This window comes from Mauremys reevesii, linkage group 2 (genome assembly GCF_016161935.1).
Source record: "Mauremys reevesii isolate NIE-2019 linkage group 2, ASM1616193v1, whole genome shotgun sequence".
NCBI lineage: Eukaryota > Metazoa > Chordata > Testudines > Geoemydidae > Mauremys > Mauremys reevesii.
In genome coordinates, this window is record NC_052624.1 from 88,206,281 (window position 1) to 88,228,468 (window position 22,188).

Below are 22,188 nucleotides of genomic sequence, written 5' to 3' on the forward strand. Positions count from 1 at the left end.
CTGAAGTTTTGGTAGTTTCATCCTAGTCTCTGCACCAGAAAATCACCATGTTTGACAGCAATGGCAATGTCTATTTTGGAGAGGCCTCGGGCTCGAATAAGGATATATTGCAGGCCAAGACTGTGGTGACTTATCATGATTTTTAAAAATACTAAACTTTAAAGTTCTGTATGTGAAACCAGTTTAAAAGTAGAATGGAAACTCTTTTATTATCACCTTACATTAACAGGATTGTCCCCACCCCACCAGTTCCTTACATCTCCTCGTCAATTGCTGGAAATGGGCCATTTTCATTACCACTACAAACAGTTCTTTTTCTCTCCTGCTGATAATAGCTCACCTTAACTGATCACTTTCCTTATAGTGTGTATAGTAACACCCATTGTTTCACGTTCTCTGTGTGTGTGTGTGTGTGTGTGTATCTATCTATCTATCTATCTATCTATCTATCTATCTATCTATCTATCTATCTATCTATCTATCTATCTATCTATCTTTCTACTGTATTTTCCACTGCATGCATCCGATGAAGTGGGCTGTAGCCCACAAAAGCTTATGCTCAAATACATTTGTTAGTCTGTAAGGTGCCACAAGTACTCCTGTTCTTTTTACAGTTTATTTAGTACATGTTGAGAAAGTCCTCTTCCTACCTATAACAAATTTCAAGTTAAGCAGAATCGGTGGCAGCATTCCTTTAATTACCAGTGACTTATTAAATACCTTTCAAAGATAGTTTATATGTATGGCACATAATTAGATGGAACAAAATACAGGCAAAATATTTGGTACACTAGTTGCAGAAAGCAGTTCAAGTAGGCTGCTCTGGGAGTGTGTGTGTGTGTGTGGGGGGGAGTTGTAAAATGGGGCCTACCATGGCCACTCCCCCAGTATTCACTGGACTTAGAACAGTGCAAGCGAGACCTCCTGGGGGGTGCTAAGACCAGTGGGTGACGTTCCCCTCCAAACAGCCAATTGACATTCGGGAAAGAAACTGCAGATAGGATCTTGCCAGAGACTGGCACTCTGAACAGTCTCTCCACTGATTGGCTGTTTGTGCCAACCTGTGTTATTCCTTCTTTTCCTTAGTCTTTTCATTTAACTAATCCTCCTCCTAACCTAATTTCACTGAAAGGATTTAAATAAGTCAAAACCAAAACAAACATGATGTTTGCAACGATCGTATTATTTACTCTGTTTGATTGGTCTGTCCTTTTCCACTACCCTGTATTTAGCTTGTAAGCTCTTTAGATCAGGGACTTTATCGTACTGTATGTATGTATAGTGCCTAAAACGGGGGCAGTGGCGGCATTCTTGCTTGGTACTTGGGCAATGTCAATAATAAAAACAATCATGTTTATTATAATGTGAATATAACAAGTGTTTGTTTTTTGTTTGGTCAAGTGATCTTAAAGAAAGATTTGTTTAAAATATCATCATAGTGACAGACTGTTTGTTAGAAACAGTATCAGAAAATACCCCTATAGAGTTTTATAATTGATAGTGTGATTCTTCTCCATTTTTAATGAGCTTTTTATCTCTCTTTATGTAGAGATTTGAAAGGTGTTATAGTTACTCTGAGTGACAGTGGACACCTGCAGTGTTCCTACCTTGGTACCGATCCTTCTCTGTTCCAGGCTCCTAAGGTTGAATCTAGGGAAATAAACTATGAAGAACTTGACAGAGAAATGAAAGAGCTTCAGAAAATCATCAAGGAGTCCACAAAAACACAAGGTACATCCATTCTTCACATAGTTATATAGCACTTTTCAATACTCTTTGTCTTTGCTATACTTTGACCATACTTAACAGTGTGTAGGAAATGTAATATTAAAGGTATTCAGGTCAAAGCATTTCACTGTCTCTTAATTACAAATGTGCAAACAAAACCATAGACTGTGTGACTCTTGGACACATAGGGTATTTGTTTTCATCATGCCTGTTGGAACCTGCGGGAGGCCTATGTCAGATCTCAGAGCAAGCTTATTAGTGCTGTACTTCAAAGAAAAAACTGAAAGTGGGGTATAGTCTCCTATAAAAAGGGAAAAAAAATTCAGTAATTTCACAAATATAGTCTGGTGCACTTCTCAGGCTTCAGAAAGAACAAAAGTGTTGCCAGTTCTCTGTTTTTTATTAAACATGGTTTCTAGGATTGCATGAAATTAACGAAGAATGAATTGTGTTAAAGTCACATTTCTGTTACCTATTTTAAAATCAGTAATACTTGAATATGGTAAAGGGGTTACCAAATGTGTTGCCCCGCACTAAAGAAGTGATCATTTCAAACTGTGGAATTTACACGCACACCTAATTACTTGACCAAATGTAGTATAACTTATGGCACACCATTTGGAAACAGTTCCGTCCAAGATTATATTTTTAGTAGCTGAGTTTTTGAATGACTCAGTTATCTTGCCTAGAGAATCACAAGCATACAATTTTACTGGGAATTGTGAAAAAATAGTCTCAGCTAGACTTATGAAAGACATTATTTTAAATACCTTTCAGTGCCTGCCAGGGTCAGGTAAATGAATTCTTAAAAATACACTAAAGAAATCATTCCTATTTTTTTGTGAGAATACATGGTAAATAAGTAGCAAAATAAAAGAAATGCACAACCAGAAGCTAAGGAAAATAAGAGATGAAACTCTGGTACCTGCACATTACTGGATTCCTGAGGTTGCTTCTGCAAGTTATAGATTACAGAAATTGAATCTATGAGAACCTTAGAAAACTGTATTTAGTTTGACCATTACTGTTGTGATAATTTGGTCATCTTCAACTTGTTCTGCTCTTTGAAAATTAATAAAACCAATAAACCAATAACCAGTTGTTTAAGCTGTAATGCTTTCAAAATTAAAATGCCTGATTTACCATGATACATCCTCCTAAGTGTCTGAACACTGGGTGATTTTCTTTTGTCAGTCTGCCAGTACCAAACAAAAGAAGGAAAGGAGGAAAAACAAAAATAAAACAAAAACCTTGTGAGTGTGTCATTGTAACTATATGACTGATGGACAGATTTTTGTGTAACTTGCTTCAGTGCACATAGTTCCAAGAACATGAACAACCAAATCAAAAGAAGACGACGAGAGAACAAATCACACACTACCTTTTATTCCTCTTCTAACATAAATGAATTAATAGTACACATATGAAACTTTTACAACTTGATAAATTTGTTGTGAATATTTGTTTTATTGTTTAATAAATTAAACTTAAATCTGAAAAACACTGGTTCTTCTTCGAGTGCTGTCCCTGTGGGTGCTCCACTCTAGGTGACGGTGCGTCCTGGCGCTGTCAATCGGAGATTTTCGGTAGCAGTGCCTGGTTGGGGCGCATGCACCCAGATGGTATCTCCCGTCTAGTTGGAATCTTCCTGAGTGCGTGCACCCCACACCCTCCTCAGTTCCTTCTCAACCGTCCTCGGCTGAAGACGGGACTCGGAGCAGTGCTGCCTTCTCTTCCCTGATCTCTGTAGGAAACAGAGAAATAATTATTAATTACTTCCCAGTTGTTTCCCTTCCTTTAGTATAGTTACATAGTTACTTAGTTTAAAAAAACAAAACAAAACAAAAAAACCCTCAGGCTTGTCTCCCATTGAGACACTTTCTCGCCCATCTCTAATTCACAATGCCAGGAGCTTCGGGTTTCAAAAGATGCATCTCCTGTCAGGACTTCATGCCACGGTCAGATGGTCACTCCCAGTGTGTGAAGTGCCTCGGGGACACCCACATCCCCGCAAAGTGCCAACACTGTGCGAGCCTCAAATCAAGAGCTCGTTGTGACAGGGATCTGCGCCTCAAGATCATCATGATGGAGAAATCCCTGCAGCCACTGTCGGAGACAGGAAAAGTGGAACCCGCTCCCACATGCTCCCCAGCCAGATCAGAACCGGTGAGGAGCGTTGCTTCACCCTCCCTGGAGCGGAGGCACGAAGCGGAAAAGTCTCACAAACGAGACTCTAACAAGGGTAAGGGGTCTCCGGCGAGATCCCTACCCCCTGTGCTGACAGCAGGAAAGACAGCTGCCTCAGCCTCTTCGAATGCCTCAGCTACTGCTCTGACAGAGCTGAAAGGCAGGGACCAGACTTCCCACGCTGGGAAGGCACTTACCCGTTTGGTCCCCTCAGCGCCGCAAACGGCTGTGGCGGACACCTCGCTCCTCTGCGGCACCCAGGCACGCTGCAACACCGGCACCACGTACCTTGGCACCAGCAACAGCAGCGGTGCCGACAGCGCATTCGGCACCAACACCAAGAACAGCCGCGCTGCTTTCAGACAGGTCAATTTCAGCGCTGAAAGCAGCCGCGATCCCGCCAGCACGCTCTGCCTCAGCAACAAAAATAGCTGCGGTGCGGACAGCGCGATCAGCCTCGGCACTGAGAACAGGGTCGGCACCCAGCCACTCTGCTACCCGTGCACTAGCAGCAGACCCCCTGCAGGGGGCGTCCAAGCACAATACAACAGGAAACTCTCTGTCACTCTCTCCTAGTAAACAGCTACAGCAGAGAGTAGACTTAGCTCAGCCTAGAGAGCAGGAACGACAGCTGCTCACTCAAAGTGACCTTTTAGTGCCACCTGAGCCTCACTCTCCACTCCTGGAAGCAGAGGACTCTTTCCCTGACCTGCCAATTTCTCCACCTGAAATGGCTTTCACCGACGGTGACCTTGAACTGCAACAGCAGGCAGAGTTCTCCCCTCCTGCTTCTCCTCCACAGGCACCTTTACCACCTCAGGTCATGGCTCAAGTTCAGCAGCCTCAGTTTCCCTATGCTGCCCCTCCGTGGGTGATGCCTGGGTTCTCCTACCCCATGCCTTGGCCGCAGTGGTACCCGTGGCAGAATCCTCCTATCAATCACCTTCCTTCAGTACCTCAGTCTCCTGCTCCATCCACTTCCAGGGTGCCTGAACCCCCTCCTGAACCGGGGAGCTATGCACCATATCCTGATTCGCCTAATCCTAACTCTCCATCAGCCTCAGATGAAGCCATCCTCCCTCCACTTCCACAGACCGTGGACGACTGCAAACAGTTCCAAGAACTTTTTCGGAGGGTTGCGATCAGCCAGGATATTCCCTTAGAAGAGGTTCAGGAGAAGCAACACAAACTCCTTAAAATCCTTCAACCGTCTGCGCCCTCAAAAATCGCGCTCCCTATAAATGAAGCACTCATGGAGCCAGCTGACACTCTCTGGCAAACCCCAGCTTCTCTGGTACCAACTTGCAAGAAGGCTGAGCAAAGGACGCAGACTTCCTATTCTCTCATCCACCACCGAACTCCCTTGTCATCGATGCAGTGACACAGAGGACCAAACAGTCACAATATTGACCCACCCCTCAAGACAAAGACCTTAGACGCCTTGATGTCCTGGGACGCAAGGTTTATACATCCTCTACACTACAGTTCAGGATTGCTAACTACTCTGCCCTCCTCGCCAGTTATGATTTCGATAATTACAATAAGCTTTTCGAATTTGCCTCCTACATACCAGAGGACAGAAGAGCAGACTTCAAATCAATCCTGTCTGAGGGACAATTAATCTCCAGAACAGCCCTATAGGCGTCTTTAGACACGGCGGACACAGCAGCCCGTACTACCGCAACTGCTGTGGTTATGCGCAGAACCTCATGGCTCTCTGCGTCCGGCATTCCTAAAGAACTCCAGACTAAAGTGGAGGATCTCCCATTTGACAAGGACAAACTCTTCTCCCAAAAAACTGACGAACTCCTCCATACCATGAGGGATTCCAGAGCGACACTGCGCACCCTGGGCATTCAACCATCTCTCCCCAGGAGACAGTGATACCAACCTTACCAAAGACCATGCACACGTCAGTACTATCGCCCTCAATCCAGACTGTATGACACAACTCGGAATCGTAATAGACCTCCCAAACGCAGACAAAATCAAAACCAAGCCACCACCTTCCGTCCGCAGGGCAATAAACAACAGTTTTGAAGCTTTGGTCGAGGGTCTGCACGACCACCCCTTGATTCCACCACTTACTTTCCCATTTGGCCACCGCCTTCAGTATTTCCAACATGCCTGGCAGCGGATCACACAGGACCGCTGGGTCCTCGAACTAGTTCAGACCGGTTACTCCATCCCTTTTATTTCCTACCCTCCTACCCATCCCCCTTCCCCGTCCCTCTTCAGGGACCCCTCTCAGGAGCAATTACTTCGCACAGAAGTGGCTCACCTTCTGCAACTAGGCGCAGTGGAGCCTGTGCCTCTGCAACACCAGGGGACAGGTTTCTACTCCCATTACTTTCTAACGCAGAAAAAGACCGGGGGATGGAGGCCTATATTAGACCTACGCCGACTGAACAAATTCGTGAGGACACAAAGATTCAAGATGGTCACACTGGGGACAATAATACCCACATTGGATCATGGGGACTGGTTCACAGCCCTCGACCTACAAGACGCTTACTTCTACATATCAATTCATCCAGCTCACAGACGCTTCCTACGATTCACAATTGGTCACGATCACTTCCAATACCGAGTTCTTCCTTTCGGACTCTCCACGGCTCCAAGAGTTTTTTCCAAGACCTTAGCCGTCGTGGCTCACCTCCGCAAACACGGAGTCATACTTTTCCCCTATCTAGACGATTGCCTCATCAAGGGCGACTCCTGTGGCGACACACTTCAAGCCACACGTCTCACTATCTCCCTCTTTCACAGCCTAGGTCTTCAAATAAACACCCAAAAATCCACCCTGATACCCACGCAACAGATAGAGTTCATTGGAGCTCATCTCGACTCAACCCAGAGCAGGGCCTCGCTCCCATACAACAGATTCCTCGCTATCACACAGCTCATACGCACACTCTCTACTCGTCCCAGGACACAAGCAAGAATCTGCCTACAGCTCCTTGGTCACATGGCAGCTACCACCTTCATGGTTCAACACGCCAGGCTACATATGAGATGCCTCCAGGGCTGGCTCAACTCCAATTTCAAACCCAGCAGACATCCCTTAGGGATGCTGCTAACTCCTCCTCCCAATGTTATAACTTCCCTACAATGGTGGACAAGTCCAGAAAACCTCCTGTGCAGGGGTTCCCTTCCAGCAACGATCCCCAACGCTCATGCTCACCACGGATGCTTCCCTGATAGGTTGGGGAGCGCATCTAGAAGAACACAGAGCACAAGGTCGATGGTCTCCATCAGAGAGGCATCTACATATAAATCTCCTAGAACTCAGAGCAGTGAGGAAAGCATGCCTTCACTTTCTTCCCCTTATAAAGAACAAATATCTGTGAGTTTTAACAGACAACATAGCATGTATGTATTACATAAACAGACAGGGGGGTGCCAGATCACATTCCCTCTGCATGGAAGCCATTCGACTCTGGAATTGGTGCATTCAACATCGAATACAGGTCATCGCCTCCTATCTACCAGGCTGCCACAACACTACTGCCGATGCACTCAGCAGGCACTTCTCCACAGAACACAAGTGGGAACTGCACCCCACAGTACTCCAACACCTTTTCTCCCACTGGGGCACTCCATCAATAGATCTCTTCGCCACGACCCGAAATCGAAAATGCCCCCTGTTTTGCTCCAGGGTGGGACTCGGGACTGCATCCCTAGGGGATGCATTCCTCATTTCATGGAACAGTTACCTCCTGTACGCCTTCCCACCTATCCCTCTACTACACAGGGTTATTCGGAAGATCGCGGACGACAAGGCCCAGGTCATCCTTATTGCCCCGGCTTGGCCAAGACAGACGTGGTACCCTTACCTTCTCCGCATGTCCTCCCATCACCCATGGGCTCTCACCAACAGGCCAGACCTCCTTTACCAGGACAACGGGCGGGTCCTTCATCCCCAACTCCAGAAGCTCCACCTCACGGCCTGGTTCTCCTAGTGCGCTCAGTCCGCTGCTCTCCTGGCCGGCCCCGCCGGGTAGGAACAGTGGAGTGCTCACCCGTCGCAGGCGCCTCAGCGTTTTCGCGTAGTTAGTGTATCCTCCACAGGCAGTATATAGTTTGTTAATAGTTCTTCCGTTAGCGTTTCAATTATTTTTGTGTTAGAGGTTATGGGAGTTGTTAGGTTTCCTCTGCTCTTCGTAGTAGTTAATAGTGTATTTAGTTGACCGGGTTTTGTTCCCGCTCTTGTAGAAGGAGTTAGTTATAACGGCTGCCGACGAGTGACCGCCTTGAGGCTCGCTGTCTTGGGCCAGCGGTCGCCCCCGGTGGTGACCATCGGGCGCCTGCCTCCGCTGTGCCCCGAGGAAGGACCGGTCGGAAGCGAAGCAAGCCAAATCCCGCTGCCTCCAGCTCTGGCACCAGCGAAGGGCGCCAAAAAGACTGCGCCGCCCGCAGCGGCGCGCACCGCTGCCGCGCGGTGCCGGCGCGGCCCTCGGCACCGCGCCCATCCGCCCGCCTGCCGCGGAAAGAAGCGCGATGACGCAACCCTGGACAAGCAAAAAAGCGCACCGGGAAGCACGCCGCCCGCCGACGGCGCGGTGCAGCAAGAGGCTGTGCACAAAGCCACCCGTGCACGGCCCTCCGAGGCTGAAGGCGTACCGAGTCGGCACCAGCGACTCCCCCGGCCCCCCCCGGCCGCGCCGCCGGCGGCTCCGCCGCGGCCCACCGTGCACCGGGCGGGGCGGCGCCGTGTCGCCCCGCCAGCCCCGCGCACTGCCCGGCGGTGTCGAACTTACGCGCACGCGCTCTGGTCGCCGCGCGGCGCCGCGCCCTCCGCCCCAAGCGCGAGCCCCCCCCGCGCCGCCGCCAGCTCCGTTCCGGCGGTCCGCCGCCGGCCCGGGCACCGGCACCGGCAGCACCGCACGGGCGTCCGCGCTCGCGTCCGCGTCGCCGGCGCGCCACGATCCGCGCCCGGCCGCGTCTCGGCCGCGTCGCCTCGGCACGGTTCCAAGTCCGGATCGCCCGTCCGCCCGTCGACGGCAATGGCTCGCGTATCGCGACCGTCGCGGCAGTCCGCAGGTCGGCGTCGCGTCGCGCCCCGGCACCAGTCGCCCGCCCGCTCCATCCGCGCGGCGCCGCCAGTCGATCCAGCCCAGCCCGCGTCGGTCGCAAGCGCCGGGCCGCGGTCCGGCGCTCCGCCCCGCGGCTCTCCGCCCGGCTCCCGCGCTCGCCGCCGCCCGGGCACCAGCAGCCGGCGGCGCCCGCCCCGTCCGTCCGTCGGCCCCGCCGTCGAGCTCTCCTCTCCTCCGCCCGGGACCTCCCGGCCACCACTTCGGCCCTCTACAGGGCCCCTCCGAGTCTCGTCCCTCCCGTCCGAAAGGGGCCCGCCCGCCCTGGTCCCCCCCCCGAACATCCCTTGGGGGTCTCATGAACAGGGGCCTGGCTCGGTGCGCCGCGGGGGGCTCTCACCCAGGCAGCCCCCAGGCTCACTGCCGGTCAAGCCGGCCGCCACCTCTCCTCAGCACGCCCGCCGCCCGCGGCCAGCCCGGCCGCCGGCCGCTCCAGGCACGCAGCCGCGGCCTGCAGGCACGCTGCTCCCCCGTCCTCATCGTCCTCCTCCGCAGGCGGCTCCCGCAGCTCCCCACTCCTTTGGTGGAAGGTGGCGGCACCTTCCGGAGCGACACCCGAGGACCTCAGGACTCCGTGGAAGAAGTCCTTAAGGCCATCAACCTACCCGTGGAGGAAGTCCAGGACTCCCCAGGAGGGTGAGGAGCCCGCCTGGGGAGACCGTGAAGGGTGGATTCGTCGATCTGGTAGCGCAAACAATACAGACAAAACATGCCGCTATCTCCGCGCCCCCTTCTCCGCCCCAATACAGAAAAACCGTGCCGCTATCTGGCAGTCCTCGTCTGGATCCGCTGCACCTGTATGTTCACGGAGTAGTTGTCCAATCCGTCAATCTCCGGTTGCGACACGCGCAAGCCCGCCCCGCCAAGCGGCCGTCGGCCGCGGCATGGGGAAGCCTCAAGCAAAGTTTACTCAGCGGGGGGGAAGGAGTCCAAGCGCCAACCTTCATGGCGGGCAGCTTTATATATACATGTAGGTCTCACCTGCAGCTGAATTTGGCTGCCTCTGCCCGGTTTTTGAGTTCGGCACTGCTGGCTTCCCTGAGGGGAGTTAGGGGGAGGAGCCGCAGAAGGAAAGCTAGGCCAGGACCACGGCTCGGGAGCACCGGTGGCGGCGCAGGGCCTTCAGTCCAGGATCGTAAAGGTCAGGTCCAGTACGCGGCCAGCACCCTCCTTCTTCTCTCCTCTTCTCACCTCCGGCCACTACCGCATCACCGAGCAGAAGGGTCTAGGGGTCCGCATTATTCTCACCTGATTAGAGACATTGCCGCACCCGGCGGCAGGTGGCCAGCCGAGTACGCCGCGGCACCGCTTCGACAACAGCCCCCCTCCGCCTTCCGCAACAAGCGCCTCCGCCGCCCCACATCAATCGGCGCCGCCAATCGGCGCAGATCGTCCGCGCTCGCCAGGGATCGTCATCGGGCGGCGGCGAGCCAGGCCCAGGCGAACCTCCCAGGGGGCCCAGGGGCTTTCCCTTCGCTTTCCTCCTCCTCCCTCTGCTTCCATCCTTCTCCAATCTCAATCAGGATTTCCTCTTCTCGTCTTTCCCGCGGTTCAGCTCATCTTGGTCATTCACATCTCGCAGCCCTCTCTCCCACACCATCAGCACCCCCCGCCCCCCCTCTCACCCCCCTCTCCCCCTCCCTCCCCTCCCCCCTCTCCCTCTCCCCTCTCCCACCCCTCTCACTCAGCAAGTCCTCTCCAGTGGTCTCCAGCAGTGGAGGAGCGGAGGCAGCAGGAGAGAGTTCCTTTCTTCCACCGAGGAAGGTGTGGGCCTCAAAGCCCTCCTCCGCCTCCATCATCCTGGGTGGGTGACCCAGCGATGGAGGGTCACCTCCCTGGATCCTGGATGCTTCCACGATCCTGGGACTTGAGGGATGCCCTGAGACCCCTGGGTGACTTGCCCCTCAGACGATCCTGCGACACATGTCCCTCGCTGCCCTGCTCCCTAGGCGCACCTCCCCCACGGCCGGTGCTCTCCTACCGGGTTTATTCATCTCCGCCGCAGTCGTCGTGCGGCGCACTCCCGCGCCGTCGCGGTATTCACCAAGCGCATGCGACGTAACGCCGCGCAGCCCTCCGCCCGTCGTCGCATCCCGTGACCTGGTATTCGGACGACACTCTCTGTTCCGGTCGCGACTGGCTGGCTGCATAAATCCTCCCTCCTTGGTTCTACATCAAGAGTCCTCCTCTACATCTGTTCAAGTCCCAGACTCCCTCCTGGCCAGCGCTCGCCTCCAGTGGAGCCGGCCACGTCCTTGGCCTGCCTCGACTTCGAGGCTTCTCTGCCTCCGGCGACTCGCACCACTGCCGCCTCTCCTCGGTGCGATGGCGCACGACAGCGGTGCGATCCGATCACGCCCTCCGTCCTCCTCGGTCGCACCACTCGACGTGGCTGGCCGCGCGCTACGCGGCCGGCGCGATCCGCCCATTCCAACGGTGGCCGTGCCGCTGCCGCGCCACAGGGATCGACATCCCTGGTAGCCCTGGTGAGCAGCCCAGAGCGCGCCTTTGACGCTGGCTCCTTCCAGATCACCCTGACTGCGGGGAGGACGCCTCGCTCGGCCTCTGGCTCACGTGGGGACGCCCCCGCCCGCGTCTCTGGTCAGGGTCTGGCTCCCACCCCAGGAGCTCTCCCAGAGGTCTCCCCAGGAGGGCTCTCCTCTCGTCACCTCCAGAGCCAGAGCGATCGGTCCCAGCTCAAGCTTGTCTCTCTGGCTTTATGCTAGCCGCGGTTTACCAGCGTGTAGCGCACCCATGCCCACATGCGATGCATTGCTCCTCTCCTCCCTCTCCCCTCCTCTGGCATTGCTCCTCTGCATTTTCTGCATTCTTTTTCTGCCTTTCCGATGTCCATTCCTTCGCCTTGGGCCGCCGCGTCACGAGCGCTGCCTCACCGCCTCAGCAGGTTCTTTCGCCTCTCACAAGTTGTCCTTTTGCCCAGATGTGCTTTTCCCCATCTTCCCTCTTTGCTTCCCAGATAGACCTCTTTCCTTCTCCGACAGGACTCTCTCCTCACAGGTTCTGCTCCTCTGTCATGGACAGAGCTGTTTCCTCCAGATGCTCCTCCCCTCCTTCGCTGGACAGTTTCGTTTCGCTGTTTCTCCGCTTCCGCTCTCGCCTCACAGAAAGTTGCTCAAGATCCGCAGAGCTCCAGCTCGCCCGCTCAGAACCCGCCTGGCTGGGCCTCCCTGCCCGCCCTGCTGCTCGAGTTGCTGCGGAGGGACCTCGACCCCTCCCCTCGGCCCGCCCACACGGGCCCAGACCCTCGCCTCCCCTACACCTGACCTTGTGCAATCGTTGCTCCGGCCTTGAGAGAGCTTTGGTTGCTGACCGAGTGCAGCAAGTGCTCGCAGGACGAAAACCTTACCTCGCCAGCAGCTTACCAACGCGAACTGGGCGCTTTTGCTCTGCCCTGCCCCTTCTTTGCCAACCCTTTACAGAGAGATATCAACCCTTTCCTCCCCCCCCGGTCACTGCCTCTCAATACCTTGGTACCTCACCCCGCAAGGTGTCCCTCGCTCCACCTACAGAGCAGCATCAGCCAGCCGACCAGCTATCCAGTGTTCTCTCGATCTTCTCCAACCCGATGTGTTATCCCGGTGTCGTCCTGGCCCCCTGCATCTGCTCTTAACCTGGTCCTCACCTGCTCCATGGGCCCTGGTCCCTGCCCCCGCCCAGCCTCTCCCCTCCATCTTACCCCCTTCGAGCCCCTCTCTCCTGCTCTCCTCCATCTTACCTGCAAGCTCAGTGGTCATCATCCACCCGGCGGTCGCAGGTCTCCAGCCTCCGCCGGGGCGGCCCCCATATACCCCCACCCTCGGGGGACCAAGGGTGCCACCCGCCTTCCTCCCTCCTCAGGGGAGGCCTTGGTGTCATCTTCTTCTCTTCGTCTTTCCTCCGCTTCTTCCTCCTGCCTGCAGCGCTGCTCCGGGAACAGCAGCCTCGCGTCGGCCATCGCGTCGCATTCGCGCCTTCCGCGTTCCGCCGCCGTTAGTGTGGCGCCATGCTTCGTCCCAGCTGCGCTGAGCGAGCTCTGACAGCCGACAGTCTCCCAGTGACGCCCTTCTTTTCCTGGGTGACGCCCAGAGAGTGTGCTCGTTTGCCGCTGCCCCCCCCCCGTGCCGACTCACCGCCTCCCCACGCCACATGCCGCCTCGCCCCGGCTCATGTCCCCATCAGGTGTCCCCATCCACAGGTCCCCTGTCTTTCACCCCCATACTTCGCTCCCCTCCTGCGTTGGTGCAGCAGTCTAGGCAGTCGCGGCAGCGCGCGGCCGGCTCGCCTCACTCCCGCCCTCGTTCCGACCCCACCGCCCCCAAGGCCTAGGGGAATCAATCACTACATGGGATGGGCAATCAGCAATCGAAAAGAAAGAAAAAAAGAAGGTTACTCAGTAGTAACTGTTCTTTTGAGATGTGTGTTTCTATCAATCCAATCTCCCCTCCTTCTGTCGGAATAGCCGCAAGGGAGAAGAGGGCAGGAGGAGCAGAGGCCGGGGGGTATAGTATATGGCGCGCGCGGCGCGCCACCAGGCCCAGCCAGCCAGCCGCCGGAGTTGCTAGGCTAAAAATTTCGAGAGCGTGCGCGCGTGCTGTACTCACTACATGGAATGGATAGGAGCAACACATCTCGAAGAACACCAGTTACTACAGGTGAGTAACCGTCTTTTCCTTCATGGTTCCAAACCCATGAACTAGCTTGTTCCGAGCAAGTCCTACATGTCCTCCTGCACAGTAGGAGAGACTCCACCCGCAAAACCTACCTTCAGAAGTGGAAGCACTTCACTCTTTGGTGCTCACATAAACATTTAGCACCCAACAATGTGACCCTTCCTAACATTCTAGATTACCTCCTCGAACTGAAACGGGACGGACTTTCGCTTAGCTCCATCAAAGTGCACCTGGCGGCGCTTACCACCTTCCATGAACTATTGGATGGGTACTCACTCTTTACACACCCCACCATTAAACGCTTTCTCTCTGGCCTGCAAAATCTCTACCCTGAAATTCAAGCAACCGTGGCTACATGGAATCTTAACCTCGTTCTTCATGGTCTCATGAAACCTCCATTTGAGCCCTTGGCTACCTCCTCTGATCTCCATATGTCCATGAAGGTGGCTTTCCTAGTTGCCATAACATCAGCAAGGAGAGTTGGAGAAATAAGTGCCTTGATGGCCCACCCTCCATACACAATCTTCTCCAAAGATAAAGTCACTTTGAGACCGCATCCTCAATTTCTTCCTAAGGGTGGTATTGACCTTCCACCTCAACCAACCTATATATTTACCAACTTTCTACCCCAAACCTCACAAAACGCCACAGGACGCAACCCTGCATACTCTCGACGTCAGGCGAGCAATTGCCTTTTATTTAGACAGGACTAAACCATTTCGCAAGTCTCCACGACTCTTTCTTTCAATTGCTGAAAGATCAAAAGGCACGGCTATTTCTAAACGCCTATCCAAGTGGATCTCTGACTGCATCAGTTCCTGTTACCGTGCGAAGAATCTTCAACCGCCTGAAGGCGTTAGAACTCATTCCACTAGAGCCATGTCGGCATCCATTGCCTTCCTACACAACGTTCCCATTCCCGATATCTGCAAAGCAGCGACATGGTCATCTGAACACACGTTTGCAAAACACTATGCTTTAACGCAAGACACCACGGCAGACACAATAGTAGGTCATACAGTATTATCTTCAGTACTCCCTGCCGTATCTCCAAAGTCCCACCAACCGTAGTGGGTACTGCTACACATTCACCTAGAGTGGAGCACCCACAGGGACAGCACTCGAAGAAGAAGAGAAAGTTACTCACCTTGCAGTAACTGAGGTTCTTCGAGATGTGTGTCCCTGTGGGTGCTCCACTCCCCACCCTCCTCCCCTCTACTTTGGAGTACTGAGATGACTCTCCACGGTAGAGAAGGAACTGAGGAGCGTGTGGGGCGCACGCACTCAGGAAGATTCCAACTAGACGGGAGATACCATCTGGGTGCATGCGCCCCAACCAGGCACTGCTACCGAAAAACTCCGATTGACAGCGCCGGGACGCACCGTCACCTAGAGTGGAGCACCCACAGGGACACACATCTCGAAGAACCTCAGTTACTGCAAGGTGAGTAACTTTCTCTTTTACATTTTCTCTGCAAGGTGTGAAGCTTCAGGTTCAAATCATGTCTCCTGAATTTTCACCTCCTTCTGGAGAAATGTGTTAGTGAGGTTTTGATCTCATTTTAATTGCATGTAAAGCTTCTCAGAAAATCCCTGTTACAACAGAAGTCTTTCACTTGGGGGCGTATAAATGCCTTTTAATTTTGCATGTTATGGGTTACATTTAGTTTTTTTCTCATATCATTGAAAAAAGTCTTAAAATAACTGTTATTCAGGGATAGTTGAGTACCAAAGATTCTGGAACATAGGCAGTCATTCAATTACTGTATACATAACCTTTAAACTAAAGTGAACCCATAACTTTTCTGTCTTGTGGTTTCATGTGTGAGCAATGGTCTTGTGTTCTTTATTCCTTTAACTGTTATGTTATGTGATATCCATCTGGATGGTTCAGATGATTGAGAATAGCGTCTTTCACATCTTAGCCACCAATTGAATTTAGCCCAGCTGATAGTGACCAAAAGTTGATCTGACAGCTGCTTGATGTTCTGTATGAGGTGGACTTGGTGGTCTCAGTCTAGTTCCTAGTGCACAGATGACCATATGATAAAATTTTCACCATCACAATGGGCACTAAAATGAATGTTGTTAGAAATCTTAGCAAAAAGAATTGAATAGGCATAGTGAATGAACTGTCCTTTTATCCATACAAGTGGTCACTATAGGACATACTTGAGTTCTACTTTCAGAAGAGAGTTGGAAGACTTCTTCAGTGATGTCTTTTCCCTGCCTAGATAAAGAAAGGATTTGAATGTGACATCTCCCATTGGCTCTAAAAAATGAACATGAAAATTGAATTGATGCTCCTTTCCCCACCAAAATCTTTTTCTCTAGGCTATATTGTCAGTGAAGTAGATCAGGTGATTACATTTAATTTGGAGTACATTTGAAACATTTATACACTCTAGATGTTATTTTTTGCAGGATTGTGGAAGTATTGATAGATACCCATAATTAAGGTTATATTAATTTTTTTCCTATTACGTGAAGGTTTCATTTTTTATTTAGGAAGGTATGCATCCTATTTTTTTAAAACAGACTTACTATGAGGAAATAAAAGTAATTCTGAGAAAGATACAAGTAAATACTTTGAAGAGTTAGGAGTTAAAATTACTTTTTAAAAAATTGGGGCTCTCTCACCATTTTAAAGTTGCTGCAATTTAAAATGGCTTCTTTTTACTCTTAAAACTTACTATGCATGTTAATCTGCTTACAATTTCATACTGTACATTATTATTTATTACTATATCCCTTTTGTGCAAATGTTGGTACACAGGGCAGAAACTTGTCTGTTGCATTCCTCTCTGTCATTTGCTGCTGCTTCCATCTGCTCTGTGGTGTTGTGATTAGATTATTTTGCCCTCCCTGCTAAAAGTTCTTCTTAAGGTTTCTCATGGGCGTTCTCACTTCCTCACATCAGTCGGTTTCCACTTGACAGCTTCATTTGAGAGTCTGGGTTGGGATCTGGAGTACATGCCCCAAATATGTCCAGTGCTTCCTTCTGATTCTGGTGGAAATGAGCTTATGGTTGGTGATTTCATGGATCTCTCCATTGATAATAAAGTCTTTCCAACCAATGCCCAGAATCTTTCCTAGGCACTTATTTTTGAAGGTGTCTAGCTTTCTGCCTTATGTTTTGGTAGATCTCCAGCTTTTGCAGCCACATGTTAGCACTGAGATTATGTTTGAATTGAAAATTCTCTCTTTCGTTCTGATGTTATATGTCTTTGATTTCTGTACACTATTAAGTTTAGAAAATGCAGTGGGTGTCTTGATGTCACTTCCTTTCTAAGATCTCCATTGGCCAATATGGTGCTGAACTATTCTACTTTCTTGATATGTTTGGCTTCTAATGTGACTGAGGGCTTGGCTACACTTGCAGATGTGCAGCGCTGGGAGTTACAGCTGTCTTCGTACAGCTGTGTAGGGAAAGCGCTGGAGTGTGGCCACACTGACAGCTATGAGCGCTGCAGTGTGGCCACATTTGCAGCATTTGCAGCGCTGTTGGGAGTGGTGCATTATGGGCAGCTATCCCAGCGTTCAAGTGGCTGCAACGTGCTTTTCAAAAGAGGGGGGTGGGGTGGAGTGTGACAGGGAGACAGAGAGAGTAGATTTTTGGAGCTGACACTGTGTCAGCTCCCTGCCTTGCAAGTTCTAAGGACTGGAAGATACACCGCACCAACCTTCAATCATTTTAAAAGTTTGGACCCCTTCCCCCACCCCTCTCTTTTATTCACTAAATGCAAATAGCCTTCAGACCAGATAAGCAGCTGCTCCAAAACGGACTCCCCCTCCCACCCCGCCGTGTTGCTTCTCTCCTCAAGCAAACACTAGCTGTGAACATTCCAAAAGAATCCCCCTGCCTGCCTCTGCTGGAGCAAACAGGAGCTGTGTTTGTTTTTTAGATAAGCAGCTCCGGGAGCCTGGAGTTCACAACAGAACAGCAGAGTGGCTGAACAGGCATTCTGGGATACCTCTGAATACCTCGGAGGCCAATTACAGCGCTTTTGGTGGCCACACTTGCGGAGCAGCGCTGCATCATCAGCGTTGCAATCCTTATACCTCAGGCAGAGCAGGAGTACAGCCAGCGCTGCAGCCAGGGAGATGCAGCGCTGTATGTGCCTTGCAAGTGTGGACGGTGACTAAGTTGCAGCGCTGTAAACCCACCACCAGCACTGCAACTCTCCAGTGTAGCCAAACCCTTAAACTGCTGTCCCTGGGGGTGCTTCACTTCAAGTGTTGTTGCGTCCTGGCGCCGTCGATTGGAGATTTATGGTAGCAGTGTCCACGTGGGCCGTGCATGCGCAGTAGGTGTCTTGCAGTGCTGTTGGTGCCGCATCTACCGAGTGCATGACCTGAGCCCTCTAGTTTCTTCTCAACTGTCCTCGGCTGAAGACGGAGCTCAGGGGCAGTGTTCATTACTCTCGCCAAACCTTTAAAAAAGATAGAAGCTTAAATAATTACTTAATCTTTTACAAATTATAGTTAGTGTTAGTGATAGTTTTAAGGAAAGAAAAAGTTTACTTTCCCAGTTTACCCTCCGTGCTCCGGGGTCGGTTAACCGTCAAAGATGCCTGGCTCCCCTGGCTTTAAGAGATTGTGGCTCTTGTCGCAAAGTAATGCCCTTTTCGGATGGGTACTCTGTGTGTCTGATGTCTTGGGGAGATGCGTATCCTGCAGAAATGCACCCATTGAAGTAATCTGAACACAAGAGCCCGGTGTGATCAAGATCTCTGCTTGAAAATGATACTGATAGAGAAACCTTCCCAACCAGACCAGTGGACCTCCTTTCCAGGCTCTCCGCCCCCGCCACAGGGACAGGAAACATGCCTTCTTGTAACATACCGAGGAAGAGTGCACAGACATCTCCTCAGAGAGCATCGTGGAAAAATAGGCAGTCTCCTGCCAGTTTGCTACTGCTGATGCTGACACATGCTTGGGTGCAGAGAATCCTCCAACAAGTGACCCTTGCCCCATGCTGCAGAGGAAGGCAAAACCCCCCCAGGGCCTCTGCCAGTCTGCCCTGGAGAAAATTCCTTCCCAACCCCAAATATGGTGACCAGCTAAACCAAAGAAGAGAAGGTTACTCACCATGTGCAGTAACTGAGGTTCTTCAAGATGTGTCCCCCTGTGGGTGCTCTACTACCTGCCCCCCTTCCCTCTGTTCTGGAGTTCGCAGTTTGGACTCTGTGTTAGAGAAGAACTGGAGGGCTCAGGTCATGCATGTGCTAGATGCGGCACCATGAGACGCCTACTGCAAACGTGTGACCTGTGCAGACACTGCTACCATAAATCTCGGATCGACAGTGCCAGGACACACTGACACTGAAGTGGAGCTGAGCACTCATAGGGACACACATCTCGAAGAACCTCAGTTACTGCCCGAGGTGAGTAACCTTCTCTTACTGCTTGATATCTGTCTTTCAAGGATGTTATTTTAGCATAACTAATTTTGAACTCTCTATGTGGCCTGTTTTTGCCAGGTTGTTTGTCTTTACTTGTAACTTTTTGAGGGTGTCACTCAGTACTACAATATTGTAAGCAAAGTCTGTCTTCTAGACATTTGCCATCTTCCCACGTTATACCAGTTTTTATGTTGTTAATACTATATACTTCTTCATTACCTGGTCTGTGGCAATTCCACACAACAGCAGTTTATAATAGGCAGCACTGTTTCACACCAGTGTCCATGTTGAACTATTTTGTTATCCAGTTGTTCACCCTCTTGGCATTTCTGTACATGTCCTTGATGATGTTGACGACTTTAGCTGGGGTCCTGTAAGACTGAATGCAGCCTAGTTTTCTCCTCAAAGTTTTGTATCCATTGCCTCTGTCAATCTGTGTAGTACCACACTGCAAAAGGGTTTTCCTACAACAAAGGGTAATGTGATTCCTCTCCAGTTGTTATTAAAATCAGCCTTTTTGATATTCTGAAAATGATTCCATGTTTCAACTGGTCGGAAGGGGGTCTCTTTTTCCAAGACTTCATTGCACAGCTCTGTCAATTTCGTTAAGGTGATGGTATCAAATGCTTTTAGCATCTCTGTTCTGATTTGGTCATCACTCGTCTCTTTGTTACTTTTCAGCTTCTTGATTGTGAACTGTACTCCTGACACCTTTCTGGACTAAAGTTAATGTGAAGGTGCTCAGATTTGCATGTTTCATTGAAGTCTGGTGCTAAAATGGGGCTGGATCTATTGGGGATTTCTTTGAAATGCTCTTCCCATGTACTTTACATTTCTGTCTCAGTTGTAAGCATTTTTTCATCTTTCCTTTTTATTGGCCCGTTTCCTATTCTGAAATTTCCACACTGGGTTATAATCGCTTTGTAAATGGTTCTGTGACTTCCTATTGTAGCAGCAGCTTCAGACTCAACTGCTAGGTCTTCAACCTCTCTTCATTTATCTTTCCCTGCATCACTTTTCACTGCTTTCTTCTTTCTTGTACTCCTTCTTTGCTTTTTTCCAGTATTTCATTGGTCAGATATTGTGTCATTACACCCCATATTCTTTATGGAAATATGGTTATGATATGGATATGGCGTAACTGAGATATATTTCATGCAAGATGGTATCATTGGAAAGGTTATAATTTACTGAATGTGATTATCCAATGTGTATGCATGTATCATTTCTGTATCTAAAGTTAGGAATATTGACTATGTAACAATTAAAACTGGGTGTGAAATGCCCCCCCCCTCAAACAGGCCATGAGCTTTAATGAACCATTAGGAAGAAACAATAAGACTGGGAAGATACTAATCTCTCTCCTTCCTGAGGGGTGTCCTGGCATGTAGCTGTGATACTACCAGGTCAGGTGGTCCTGTCACCTGGTACTAACATCATTTTGGACTTCTAGTAATTTTCTACTAAAAGGAGGGGGAGGTCAAGACTGCGAAACAAAAGATTCCTGCCTTATGTGAATCTTATGTAAGGCAGGGGAATAAGGAAAACAGGACTCTTCTCTATTGCCTTCCTGCCCAAGAAGAAAGACTGCTGAAACTACCTGAAGAGACAAAGGAACGGAGCAGTGGGAAAGGCAAGGGCTGAGTCCAGATCAAGACAGGAGTCTAGTCTGTAAAGAGAAATGACTGGAACTCTAAGCTACAGAAACTCTGCAACTTGCCTAAAACAACATTTAGGGTGAGAAATTATTTCTTGGAACCAGTCTCTTTAAGATCTTAAGTTTAGTATGCATGTTTTGTTTTATTTTCTTGGTAATCTGCTTTGTTTTGTTTGCTATCCCTTGTAATCACTTAAAATCTTCCTTTTGGGTTAATAAACTTCTTTTTGTTTATTATTAAACCCAGTTTGTGCAGTTTCTAACTGGGGAGGAGGGGAAGAAGTTGTGCATATCTTCCTCCACATTGACGGAGGGGGTAAATTTATGAACTTACGTTGTATAGATTTCTCTACAGCGCAAGACAATTTTATTTTGTGTGTATTTTCCAGAGGGGAGCTGCACTTGAGTGCTGGGTGATTTCCTAGCTGAGTCTTCTCATAGAGAGCTGTTTGCAGACTCTGATTCGTGTGTGTGTGTGTGTGTGCGCGCGCTGCCAGAGGCTGGAGAGCCTAATTCAGTAAAACAGGGAGAGGGAGCCCAGGCTAGTGGAGCCGGCAGGCTCAGTGAAATCCCAGTACATCAGGTGGCATTCCAGAAGCAGGGTCCAACCCATCACAGATACACTAGCAATGTATGTGATGAAACAAATATTTTAAGTCTTTACTGTCTTTTTATAATCCTTGAGGGTTAGAGTTAAGGTAGTTGTTGAAATATCTGTTATGAGATGTTTCTAAATCCTTTGCCATCCATGAACCAGGAAATAAGGCAATCTAGTAAAGAGATCCAAGATTACATAAATAGATGCTGATGTGAATCCTAGAAAACTGGAAGGTTTGCTTGGTGGTACATTCAGACAATCCATGAATATATATTTTTTTTACAGACTTTTTTTCCTCTTACCCCAAAATAACAGGATATTTTCCTGTGAACTGCAAGCATTATTGTTAGTGAACTGGAACATCCAGCTCTCTGAGCAGTACTGTCAGGGCAGTCTTGTGGACTTCAAACATGTCACCTTTATAGATTTCTACTTGGTTGGGAAGAAGAGCACTTGGGATGTCTCTGAAGTCCACATTTTTGCCGATGAGCTTTTTCCTGTAGGTTCTGCTTTGGGAGCATTTAATTAAAAAACAAAAGTGCACTTTGTTTTGTGCCATTCACTGTAGAAATTGCTTTTGGGAATATAACTGCACACAATCTATTAAAGTAAGGTTGGTTGTCTTTTCTTTTCTTCTTGCAGATATTTTGCCCAAATCTGAAAAAGATTACGATGATTTGAGAATCACGGCAGAAGTTTCACCTGAATTGGATGTAGTATCTGTAAGTAAATTTATAAATAGGAAAGTCTTACAAAACCAGTTTTATGCTCTGTTACATCTCTGAAACAGCAATTTATGTTAGTGGTCTTACATTATTGCAATAATGAATGCGAAGAGAATTTGACCCAT

At 50.0% G+C, this 22,188-nt stretch overlaps 1 protein-coding gene across 12 annotated transcripts in view; it reads left to right on the forward strand.

Annotated features, from left to right (window-relative positions):
- Nucleotides 1–22,188, forward strand: part of BBS9 (Bardet-Biedl syndrome 9) — a 493,039-nt gene that overhangs the window by 81,198 nt on the left and 389,653 nt on the right. For all 12 annotated transcript variants that reach the window (XM_039526584.1, XM_039526588.1, XM_039526586.1 and 9 more), the window contains 2 exons: nt 1,550–1,731; nt 21,981–22,060. In XM_039526584.1, the coding sequence (XP_039382518.1) occupies nt 1,550–1,731; nt 21,981–22,060 (262 nt within the window). The remainder of the gene's footprint in view (nt 1–1,549; nt 1,732–21,980; nt 22,061–22,188) is intronic.